Below are 13,402 nucleotides of genomic sequence, written 5' to 3' on the forward strand. Positions count from 1 at the left end.
TGTTTCTTCCCTGTCTCTTTTTTTTGAGGCATGAAAAGAATCTTATAGAGAGAATTCTATTTCATTGGTTTATATTTGAATCTTTAGGTGAAAATGTATGAATGCCTACACACAGTTGACATTAACAGGAACACTATACCCTACTTAAGTTAAGACATGTTTTCATTGCAGCTGTAAGTATGTGATAACATTCCAAATTAAATGATTGTTGGAGATAATAAAAAATTTGGAATGGCTCTGGGTCCTTATTTTTTAATTGCATTCTCTTTCTTAATGTCTGATACACCATCTATTCATTAAAGTGGTAAGCATGTTACTCTAAATTTTCTGTTCTAAAACGTTGGTATCCAGAGAGAGTTTAGAGATTACTAAATAATAACAAAAAAATTAACAGAAATAACAAAATAATAAATACAGATATGAGAAAATAAGCCTCGCAAATTTGCAGGTGAAAAAGTCATAATTCTGTTTTTCCAAGAGACAGTTCAACAGCTTTGTGACTGGCAAAATCCTTGGGGGAAAAAGGTTAACCACTAACGAAGCAAAAACATATGACACAGAAAAAAGAATTAGCATTTGAAACAATGAAAAAGGATTAGGAAAAGAAAGCATTTGAAGCAAATTAACATACTTTTGCTATTAAGTTTCAAGAAAAGGTAGGTAGATCTGAAGAGAAATGTTTTTTACTCTTTTGATTGTCAAGAAATTATCACAAATTGAAAATCAGTAAACAGGAAAAATACCAGAATATCTTTGCACAGCTTGTTGACAATTGGGAATTGGTTTCCAGACAACAAACAGAGAAAGTAAGTATTATGTGTCTACTTAGACAACACAGTCATATATTGCCATGGTTTCTTAAGAATAAAAATAATTAAGAATATAAGAAGCAACAGTTGCTTTTAAAATTATTTTATTTCAGAAACAATGGAGTAAAAACTAAAATCTGTATAACTGTGTCTCATTCTGCTCAAGGGTGCCAGGGTGTTCTTCATTTAATTTACCAGACTGATCTCCCTGAGCTGTGCAACACCCACACACCAGGGTCCCCGGGAGGCTCCACCACAGACACCCCACACTGGCGCTCCCCAGGGTCTCAGCTCATGTTCAGCTGGGAACTCACCTTGCTCTGGGAATCAGACATTCCACAGCTCAAATGCACTTTGAGGTTTAAATGAAGGGGGAAAATGACAACCTGGTAATTTTGCCATGATTTCTTCCTTTTTTTTTCTTTTTAATAAAATATGTTTCTGTCACTTTCCTAAAGCAATTATCACATTATTAAAAGGACTGAAATTACTTGCAAATAGCAAGCTTCAAGTTCTATACATACAAATTATTTATTCATTATTCTTGTAAATCAGAGAGCTCAGGTTACTTTTATATCTTCTATCTTTTATATCTTTCTATCTTATATTGTACTGTAAACAAGGAAGTTTTCAGTCATAACCACTCACCACATTAACAGATAAATTCTTCAATATCCTTTCCAAAAATGAAGGGGTCTCCTCAAGCTGCTCACTGTCATAAAGTCTAAAAGCCTGTTCAAAACTCTCTAAGATGTATGAAAGGCTTGTACTTTTTCAGTGTTTTATTTTCCAGAACTCTTTTTAGCAGTCGGGCTGCATGGTTCAATTATTTCATTTTGGTTACAAAGCCTGCAGAGCTTCCAGTGGGTAAATCCTGGTAATAATTCTGTTCTACCTGTGTCTGTAACAAGCCAGAGAAGCTGAGAAGATAATTTTTATGTCTCTAATTCCCCACTGGTTGGTCTTTGCTGCATGCCTGGTGATGGCATGCAGTCAAGCATATAAAAGAGGCTTAGCATTTCTCAGCATGCATGGCAGCTGCAATCCAGCCCACGAATTTCTTCAGCCACAAGCAGAAGGCATGCTAGAATAGTGCCACAAAACAGTGCTTAGGGGTGTATCTGCCCTCTATCAAATCCTGCTCTTTCTAAAGCTAGGGCAACAAAAACATTTTCTCATTGTATTCTGGATTTATTTTCCCAAGTCCTGTTTAGCTAGAGGTTGCTCCCTGTTCTGCTTATAAAAAGAATCATTCTAAAGAAGTCTAATAGAAACCCTGTATTTTTAATTATTTTCCCCAAAGAAAAAATAAATTTCAGAAACCTTATTGCTTTATAAATGAGTTTTCAGTTTTGAATGCTTTTCTCCACTTCTGCAGAGCACACCTAATTGTCTAAGTCATTAAATAAATTTTCTAAGTATTTTCCTTTTCCTAGAAAGGGTTTTGATAATAACTAGTAATCTTTTTTTCTTCCATTGATTATGATTTTTTTGTGGATCTTATTTTACTGAATTCACCTATTTTTTCTGTAACCCCAAGAATGCTTAGACATGTTTTATCCTATAAAATCTGTTATGCCCAAAGGACTCCCTTAAACATAATTTGCAATATTAGTTTCTGATAGCATTCTTTGCAATTAATCTTGACAAGACAACAATTTGCATTTTTTAAAAGCATGTTGGTCATTTTAGCTGCTCTTTCTGGTTGTAAGGATAAACAGTTTCATGCAGTGAATAGTAGTGTAATACGTTACAGAAGGATATTTTGGGAAACAGAATTTTAAAGACCATGATAGCTGAAAGGGAGCAGAAGAAAGCAGAAATGAAAGTTATTGTCAAATTTGTTTCCCAATGGCCTTCTGTTAGGCATTCTAACTCTTCAGTCAGACACATTTCAATCTCTTTCAAATAGGCACAGACCCACAACAATGGCTTTGTCATCAAATTATATATCCAGATTATTACCTTCCAAGAGGAGTTGTGCTATTCCATTTCATGGATTAAAGTCATAAAATTTAAGTCACAGAATTACTTTGAAATTTTTTGAGAACGTAGAGATTTATTTCAGGTTCAGGTTTAAAAAAAAAGTTACTTTAGTTTTTAAAGCCGTTCCCATTGTCATGACCTTTCTAAATCACAGTGAACTTCTGGAGAAAAAAAACGTTCTATACAGACTTTTAGAACAGATAATAAAGCACAAAAGTACAGTGGCTTTACTACATCTGATTAAATGGACATGAATCCCAGCAATTTGTATCCAAAATTAATTGCCCCTCCAACTGGAGGCTTAGGAAACAGTAAAAACACTTTTGATGTCTCTGTCCGACAGAATCAAAGCAGTCTTGCTTGGATAGCACTTTTGGATAGCGTTTAACCCCAGGCTTCTACTCAGAGATGAACTGTGAACATCTCCAAGGATGGGAGTCCCTGGACAACTTTTCCAGTGCTTCACCCCTCTCGTAGTAAAAAGATTTTTTTCTAATTTCCAGACTATATCCCATGTTCCACTGTTTAGTGCCCTTGTCCATTGTAGGTAGGGTTAGGGTTAGCACAACCAATTCCCATACATTCTGAGCAGGACACTCATGACTTTCTAGACTTCTGCTTCTTTTATTTAATTGGCATTATATTTTTCCAAAATATCTCTTTTATAAAGGGAAGAATCCTGTCTAATGAAACTGCCCTTCCTGCAAAGCTAGTGCAAATGGCTCAGAAGATGGTTAGTCAAACCTCTAACAAAACCAAGTATGAGATGTAATTATTATGATGATCTAATGAAATTAGGCTTCATATTGTTATATTGTTGACTTCCCCTCACTACTCCCTCAGAAAAGAATTGTTTTAAAGAATGCAGAAGCAATAGTTTTCAAAGGCTGTTCTCCTTGGAGAAAAGTACAAAAATTTATCAGATCAATACAGTCCTCATGAATTTTCAGAAATTAAGACAGTGTTTTCCTTAGAAATTGATTTCCTTTTGGGGCTGCAACATTGTATGTTCTCGTTACTCACGAGAAAATCTGGGAAATTCACTCTTTCAGTTAAACTGTAAAAAGCTCTGAGGTTACAAGATTCAAAATGAATTAAGCATTTCTTCCCAACATTTTTCTTACGCTTATTTCATGCCTCCAAATGATACTAGATTAATTAATTTGAATCATATTAAGAATACAGGTGTATTGCAAAAGTAATTTACAGAAACATAAATCGTTTCAGATCCCATATTGAGTAAGTTAATTTTGCATATTAAGAGGGTACTATATCATTTCACCATGTAATAACAGTGATAAAGTATCTAACAATATCTGTATGCACCCAAAAGACTTCTTTTCCACTAAAAATGTTAATTCTTCTCTAATTAGTATTTATGCCAGAATTCCCCTTTTCCAGCTAGTCATACCACACATGTTATAATACAGGTAATTGGGCTTTCAGTGCTATATAGATAACTCTGCCATACATGCATAGCATAGTCAGAATATATACAGTAAGTCTGAGACTTCCCTAAATATCATCACACACATTAGTTCTTCTATGTTCCTCAGCTGTCTCTGGGTATATTAATAGAAAAATACTAGTTTTCTCAAAACAATTCATTTTCCCTGCTCCTGACCCTTTACTACCCTGGTCCATATAAAGTTTTGTGAGTTGGTTCATTTATTTTATAAGGGATTGCCACTTCCTGCTTTTATGATTGTTTGAAACTGTCATTGTTCCCATGCAAGTGGACAGGTTTGTATAATTATTCTGTGCATGTCTTGTCCACAGAAAAGAAAAAGAGAGCATTTGACCTAGAAATATGGTACCCTAAATCCAGTTGCCTGAGCCAGAATCCATGTTATCCCAACATCTCCCTGTTCAGCTCATTCTGGTGCATCACTTAGAACCCCTGGCTATACTCATTCGAGTTTCTGGAGCATGTAACAATTTACATATAGTGAAGAAACTTTAGAGGATCTCAGGTAATAAAAGTAATCCAAACTGTGAGAACACAAATTAAGCCTCAGCAAGATACAATGAGGATGAAAAGCCAAAAAAAGATATCAGATAATGAGAGTAGGGCTCTGGGACATCTGAGCTTCACCAGCCTACAGTGGCAAGACCACAAGCACAGTAAATAACTTGTTTACTGCATCTAGGTCAACTTGGTAAAGCAATGCTTGCACAGATGTTCCTACACACAAATAATGGTTAAACTGCAAACTGTATAATTGGGCCACAGTTTGTCAAGAGCTGCTCATACATGCAAAATGTTAACTATAAAACAGCCTTGTACGGTAATTTCCTTTCAGAGTTACAGTTGCTCATACTTAAATTGCTGCAATTGAGAAATTAAGCAGCAAACAACAGAAGAAGAATTTAAAGTGACTTGTTTTTTAGCAATTCTCCCAGGCAGAACATTTTGAGCAGTATTATTTGGATTGCTCCTCAGAAGCTGATTTCAACCAGCCTTTTCTAACTCTGTTGTATTCCTATGGCAAGGAACCTATAGTCTGCATAAAAATGATGCAGGTGAAATGTGCATATTAGTCTTGCAGGCATATTAATTACTTTGATTATTTTGTTTTTTTTACCAAGTACGTCCAGATAAGAGGCTACTGTAATTCAGGCTGCACAAAGATTCCTTACAAAAACATTATAACTAATTAGTAAATAATTATACATGAGCTCCATGATGCATATAGAAGTGAAAAGTGTATAGATTATTGATTATATACTTTGGAGATTGCTATTAACACTCAGTACCGGGAAGTTCCTAAATTATATTTGCATACATTTTAGATGTTAAGGATCATTAAGACAAATAAAGATTTGGAAAAAGATAAAAGAATGATTTCCAGTCTGTGAAATGAAATCATTTGCAGAAGTAAAATTTGAACATGAAATAGATTTCATATATTGCCAAGGACTACTAGTTAGGAAAATTATATTGTATTTTTTCTGAAATGATCCAGGATTATTTTTGCCTTTTTATGCAATCACTTCCAAGTACTGCAAAGTATGGGGTATTAACCTAACGATATGGGGCAGAAGTCTGAACAAACAGAAATAAAAATTGCCTCATTACAGTCAAGAACAATGAAAGCTAAATCAGGGAGAGATAAATCCCACATTCTCTGGATGTATCTTTACATTTGTGTATTTAAATTATTATTAATTCTACACTTGTCTGAGCATAAAGAACCAGTGAAGAAAATAAATTCAGTGTCAGTATTTCCTGTCCAAAGCTCATTCCATTCTGTCAGATTTATTCAAACACTGAGTGGTCTTCCAGATGTGCACAGAACACTATGAACCACTGCTCTTTTCTAAAAAAAGGTTATTATATATTATCTTATTATTATTATTATTACCATTTTATTTTTTTTTTTATTATTTAGGGTTACACTGTAAATCCCTTTAAAACAGATCAGTAGTTACATCAAAACTATGAAGCTACTTATTCTAATATAGATTGTAGATACCTAAAAAGTTCACAGTATTTTACTTAATGCCTGAAATTTTATCTTGTTTGGACAAAACCAAAAATCAATTGCCACTATATGGTCAAGTGGTATTAATTTTTTTCTATTTCCTATTCAGTGAATTTACAACTTTCCTTCCATTAGGTAGACTACACGATAAAAGGACATGCCTTGTTGTCAGCACCAAGCAGCTGTTTAATCAATTGAAATTCAATTTGTTCTCACAAGGAAGTGTCTGCAAGTCTGTGGGTATCAGCAGGTCCAGCAGTGCTGCCAGAGGACTGAGCCAATAACACAACCAGGAGAACACAGATGTACCTTCCCAGGCACTGGGGGAGATGGGAAGGGACCCCTTCAGAACGGGATGCACTGAATATAACATGAGCACATTACCACAGGAGGGAAGAGCAGCCCCTCTGGATGCCACTGTCTAAGGCAGATGCCATCCATTCTCCTGCCTTCCCGCTGATGTGCACGACAGGCACAGCACGGCTCACAGAACAATGCTTCTTTGAGCCACGCTGTGCCTGTCGTGCAGATCACACTGAGAACAACACTTCTCCAAAATTACTACAATTTATTAATCTCCAAAGAAATACAACAACAGTGTCTGACCCTTTACACTTCTTCCATTTATTCACTTGTAGCTAAAGGACGGGAGAGTTTTCCCTTCTCTGATTCTCACAGCATGGTTCTATTTTTTCAATGCAATCAATTAATGCAGTTTCATTCTATCCTCCTTGCACTACATAAAGAACAACTAACCAAAACCTTTTGATCTATTTCAATTCTCAATTTCCATGATCCAGAATTCTTTAGCCATACTTTCAGCATTCCAAAGGTTCTTATTAAAACATATATCTAGAGAGAGAGGTATTCTGTATGTGTAATGCAATTGCTACAAGGTCAGTGACTGCGTTTTGCACGCAAACTTGGAGCATTTACACAATGTACCAGCAAGGACCTTCAGTTTATTTTAATTGTGAGGTTTTCAGCTTTTCCCCCTTCCATTCCAAAAATTTCAATATGTCCTTTCAGGAGAACTTTAGCTCAGATGTTCCCATCCAGCAGGAAATTAATAGATTAAGCCTTTGTAATTGCAGACTAGCCCATACCCATTTTATTAGAGAAGCAACCTGCTCATACCAAGAATTGCCTCAACTCCTGACCTCCACGGACACAGCAGAAGGATGCTGTTTGGCTGATGGAGATCTTCAGCAGCTGCTGAGAAAGGTCTTCCCTACCACGTAACAGAGACACTTCCTTTTGCCTAAACATCCAATTCACAATATCCAAACCAAAAATATAATTGTGAAATAAAATGGAAGGAGTTGCATGGATACGTTTAAAATAGTAGGCAAATGAAAATGAAAACTGTAATCCAGAAAAAAAAAACTACAAAAAACTGCTAAAAAAGGTATAAATATATCTTTCTGCTTAAATATCTTGCAAATTTTCCTTAAGAAATTATTTAAGATATGTATAGCCTGAAATTCTTTTTGTAACCTAGCTTCTATGGTTTGGCATGGCTTTAGAAAAGAAAACTGATGAAGAAGTAACTAATTATACAAATCAAAGCAGCTATGACTTAAAAGAGAGAGATTGCAGAAGCTGTATTTATGAGCATAAATATTAGACAGATTTAAAAAAAGAACATACCCATGCTCTCTGTGACAGATGTCTTATCATTTGACAAAGATTGTTTTGGACACCATAGCTTTATTTGTTTTGGCTAATGGACAAATAAAAGTTAAAATATTCTAGTTTAGAAAATATGACATCCTATAAATACTTCACAGGTGATTATGTAAGTAAACTGAATTATTTAGTGCCTCTGAAGATGGCAGGAATATTATCATAGCTATAGAAATAAACATTAATGCAATTCCTAGTAGTAAGAGCTCCAGAACAGCAGGAAGACAGTAGAAATTAAAATATTGAACTACTTAAATATCATATTAATGCTGTTAGAATTAATCTTGCAGCCATGCAGTGGCCAAGGATGTTATATAATCATTATCTTCCTTTCAATTTTCTTTGATTGTCTCAGTAAAAACAAAAACCACAGATAGGCTTCAAACTTTAAGGCACAAAGAAAGACACAATAACAGATAATCAGAAGAAGGTGTAAAAATTGTCATTTCAAAGGGAGAAACATATAAGGAGGCAACAACTTCCACAAATAAATCACACTCTAACTACTCTTCCATCTTACTTTGTTTTTCCATTGCCTTTCATTTTTTCATTCCTTTGCTGAAATCAACATGGATGTGCTGGGATCATCAGTTTTGGAGGTCTTCTCAATTTTTTTCACATTCAGAGATAAACAGCAAAAATTCTGTCTTTGATTTTTTCAAAAAAGGGTGGGAGACATTTTATTTCCCACTGAAAGCTACTGTTTTACTGACAAAATCAGTAAATTTAATTAACAGCCGAAAAAATTTAGCATACACAAATATTATGTGTAAGTATAACCTTACCTTAACTATAACATGCATAAACACCAATTTTTTAAATTTCTTGGATCTAAAACTGTAGTTTTCAAGTGACATGTTATTATCACCTGCTCTTGTACATTGTGCTAGTATACAGCACACTTGTGTCAATGTTGATTTCTTCTTATGCAACTATTAAAGGCATAAACTGTCTGTATTAGTTGACTGTTTACAGCACAAAAATTCAGAGAACTTGCATTTGGAACAGTCTCAGGAAGTTCAGCAGCTTTCAGTAAAATCTAAGAATTTTTTTCAACTTTGTCTAAGGCTAAAATAAATTTAACTGTATTAAATTGTATCCCACAGTGTGTATTATATAGTAGGTGGACTGCTTGAATAATATTATCCTGTTAAAAGTGCACATTAGAGGGGTTTTTTGTTGAATTAATTGTTTTGTTAAGATAAAGGCTCTCCATGGCAAACTTAGTGCATCGAACAGGAAATGCTAAGTTTCTGGGACTCACAGAAAGCCTACAGCCACTGCAGAGGGGACTGCATAAACCAGAGTCTGAAGGTCTGCCAAAGAAAGTCCAAATCCTTTTTCAGCGCTGCACAATAATCTTGTAAACTCTCCTGACCAGCTCCTAGATGTAGGAATATCCTTCTGTTAAAGCTATAATTGATTTAATAAATGAAGATTTTTCTTACCTAAACTTTTTGCACCACCATATAATCAGTTGATCTCATCATAAAAGAAATTTCTATTGTTTAAGCCTGGCTTCACAAATATTTGTTAAACAGCACACTGGATTCAACAGGAAGGATGCCCCAGGAGTTCTTTGACTTGAACTTGAGGTTAAAGAAACATGTCACATTTATTATGGTATTTACTCACAAAGCCCATTTGGATTTGTTTTGAAGATAAAGGAATCTTGAAATATCTCTCAGAATCATTAGGTATATATTTTTCTACAAAATGTGAAAAACTGAAACAGCCTGTGTACCTACGTGTGTCAAATAACAATTATTCTCATGTTGTACAACCAAAAAGAAACATCACTACAACTCCCCATTTCTAAATCTTAGACGCAAATCCCAGAAAGGCTGAATAAAGGTGCCTTATGAAGTTTTTCCAAATAGGGAGGAAACAGCTGTACTGAACAGTCCAGTCTGGGTGGGAGTGGTTTAAAAACTGAATACGATTTGAGGTTGCTGTACCTGTCCCTTGCACTGTCACCAGTCTACCCAGCCTCTGTCTTCAAATCTCGCAAGTTTGAGAATTTTACCAGAGCTGTGAATAGGATACCAAATTCAGCAAAATTCACAGAACTGAAAGCCTAGCTTTTAAGAACACATCCTTAGCATTTTTAAGTGACTATTCCTGTAATTGTAATTTTTTTCTTTTTTTTAGCTATAACTGAATATTGATACAGAAATTTTTTTTATGACAAAAAATGTGACCTCTAAAGAAATGAGGGAGAGCAACAGAACAGCAAGAAGTCCAGCAGAGAAGACAAAAACAGTACCAAAACCTTTCATTAAGGAAAGAGTAGCTTAATCCTGGTTTGAAGTAGTTGAAATTATTTTAGGAATTGATAAAAAGATTCTATAACAAAGACTTCAAATGCTACCAAAACCAGCTTGTTTCCATTCTGAATGTCTCTTTTTATTTGTAAAGACTGGCATTACAATTGAAAAGGACTCAAAATGGAGTAATGTACACATCATTGGCGTTTCATGATGTAACTGATGGAGTCCCTGAATGGATATTGCTTCAGCTTTGCTTTTAAAAAATAATTTAACAAGAAAATCTTCAACTCCACTATCGATCACAGGTGGCAGAAATGAAAGAAAGAAAAAAAAAATAAACTAAAATTACTGTCAAATTCATAACATATATTCATATTGTTGGTTGATGACACTTGTTCCAGATGTACAATAAAGCCCACAACACTTTATTACTATGAATATAATTATTGTGAATGTTTTTTCATGTTGATCAACTTGTTTCTGAAGGTTGTTTTTTGATTGTTTTAAACTTGCATAATAAACATGCAATGAAACATTTCTTGTTAAAGTGTTTTTTGCAGCTGTCTTGTATTCATACAAAGATTTCATAAAGTAGCAGTGTTGTATCAGAGCATTACCAAAATAAGAGCAAAAAGCTAAAGAGGAAGGTAAATGTGAAATGAACTTGATGAGAATAACCTAATCTTGTCCTGAGACACTCCAGTCTTGTTAAAAAGGTGCACAACCAAATCCCTTCCTCCCAAACCCACCAAAACCACAAAATAAATACTAAATTGGAAGGGAAGACATAAAGAAAAAAAAATAATTATGTCATCATGCACTCATCTTCTGCATAGCTCAACCCACATATAGTAAGGCACTATTTCCCCACAACTTAGTGTCCACAACAATCTTTTTATGGTGCTCTGTGAACTATAGTTAGTTCCTTCCAGGATGATGAAATAAACAGACCAAATGAGTGTTGCTACCATGTCACCCCATGTGTGATCTTTTAGACAAGGGTATCATCTGGCAGTTTCAAAAATAAGCTGTCTCAAGTCTCTACTTGTGTGTGCATGTTATGTATAGGGACATCTTTTGTCTGTGCAAGTGGTTGGTTTGGTTCCAAAGTTGCTGTAATTTTTCATTGTTCTTTACTCCAGTGTCCTCAAAGCAAATACACAAGAAAATAAAAGCGCAGTTGGGTCATTAAAAACAGAGCTTTGGTGCTCCAAAATGCACACAGCTTTGGGGATTTAAGAAATCTTTTAGACATTCCAAAAAGAGCTGGGAAATACATGGACATTTTTGTCCAGAAATCCTCATTTTTGCTTAGTTGAGCTGGTCTTCATATTGTTTTCGGAAGCAATCGCCAGCAGGGAAAAACTCCCAGCATCGTTCTTGATACATTTTCCAAACATATGATTCCTGAAAAAAACACAGTTAAAATTATTTAACTTGATTTAATGAGAAATCATCAACCATTACTTTTTTTTCTCTTTTATTTATATATCACTTCACTTTTTTTTGATTCTGTGCATGCAAGGTTGTTGAACATCAATCTTCAAGAATCATGTTAATGATTTTGATTAGTTGAGAACAGCTTTTAGGTTTTTGTCACCTGGTCAAAAAGCACTATAGAAATGCACAGAAGAGAACCAGTAGTTATTTCTTTTTGCACATCAAGGAGCACTGTAAAGCTCAATTAAAGTTGGCCACAAGATAGACAGCAGGGCACATAGAATATTTTCCATCATAGAAATATGACTGAATTTCTGCATCAGTCATTTCAAATATGTCTACGAAAAATACATAAACCAAAATGACCTTTATAGTCAGTATTTTCTGAGTCAGTGGCATTCAGTATTTCTTCCTTTCTGATTAGTTGTTTGGGTAGAGTTTTGTCTCGAGACATTCCAAAGAATAATAAAGAATATGTCAGTTTATTTCTATTTTAATCACACCACTTAAATGTGGTTTTTCTTATGAAAATTTCATGGTAGAAAAGACATATGTTACACCAGTTAATGAATCATAGAATGATTTAGGCTGGAAAGACCTTTTAGATCATTGAATCCAACCGTAAACTAGTGCCAAGTCTACCGCTAAAGCATGTTCCTAGAAGTTATGTAGTATGAAGTACACTCAATTTTCTTACTATCATCTATCACTATCACAGTATCAAAACTGAATAGTTATTAGAAATCTGTCTTCAGTGAATACAGTAGAACATGCTGCCAAGAAAACAGAAAGTGCATATAAAAAATCTCCAAAAATCTCAATTCTCATGACACATAAAATCTCATACTGGACAAGACTGAGATTTATGCAAAGAAGATGATTACAGCAGACATGTCAGAGTTCAGAAAGAGTAAACTATATAGATTTATAGCAAATCATCGTTTTGACCCAAGTCTGTAGGGTTATATATGTGATAATATTCAGCTCTTTTGTGTTTTGATCTGCAATACAGGAACATTTGCTTAGTCAGAAAGACTATCACTAGGAAAGAAAAAGACTGTAAATGTCATACATTTATTAGTGACTTTTACTATATTTAAAGGAAGTTGAAGGGGGCACAAGAAACTTGAAAGAATGGAGAAGAACACAGTAGAAACCTCCAGAGAAAAGTTCACATATTTTTCTTTTTAGAAATATGCACAAGTTCGTTCATATGGACTTATTCAGGAATGTAGACAGAGAAGATTATATACAGAGGATAATAATAAAAGACAAAGACTATTAAAAACAGGATCAAAAGAGAGAAATTAAGAGCGTTGCTTTCACAGAACACTTCAATGTTCTGTTTGTCGTTACTTTTGTTTATAGAATATATTCATATTTTGTGGAAATAGCAATTTAAAAATACCACATTCAGATACCAAAAAAGGAATAGAAAGTGCTTCAGAAATGATAAGCCCTAACATGAAGCAATCAAAGTCTTCAGAATTGCTTAGAATGAGAATTAGGTTCCATACCATACGGGGGCTATCCATCAGAAAAATCTTAGTTTTTCTAAGCCTGAATGATTTTTATTTTAGAATCAGCTGACATTAATAGAGTTGTTCAACCTACCTGTCCTGTATGCTCAGTTTCATCTTTGTTAATAAGATACATCAGAAAAAACCTACAAGCAAAGAAACAGCTATCAATAGTGTGTTTGGAAACATTAGGCAAACCACAATGA

At 34.5% G+C, this 13,402-nt stretch overlaps 1 protein-coding gene across 13 annotated transcripts in view; it reads right to left on the reverse strand.

Moving 5' to 3' along the window:
• Positions 1 to 10,347: 10,347 nt before the first annotated feature.
• Positions 10,348 to 13,402, reverse strand: part of RYR2 (ryanodine receptor 2) — a 383,167-nt gene continuing 380,112 nt past the window's right edge. For all 13 annotated transcript variants that reach the window (XM_064708448.1, XM_064708461.1, XM_064708450.1 and 10 more), the window contains 2 exons: positions 13,291 to 13,342; positions 10,348 to 11,643 (listed from right to left, as the gene is read on the reverse strand). In XM_064708448.1, coding sequence (XP_064564518.1) covers positions 11,548 to 11,643; positions 13,291 to 13,342 — 148 coding nt within the window. In that variant the 3' untranslated portion in view covers positions 10,348 to 11,547. The remainder of the gene's footprint in view (positions 11,644 to 13,290; positions 13,343 to 13,402) is intronic.

Source organism: Zonotrichia leucophrys, chromosome 3, assembly GCF_028769735.1.
Source record: "Zonotrichia leucophrys gambelii isolate GWCS_2022_RI chromosome 3, RI_Zleu_2.0, whole genome shotgun sequence".
NCBI classification, from domain to species: Eukaryota; Metazoa; Chordata; class Aves; order Passeriformes; family Passerellidae; genus Zonotrichia; species Zonotrichia leucophrys.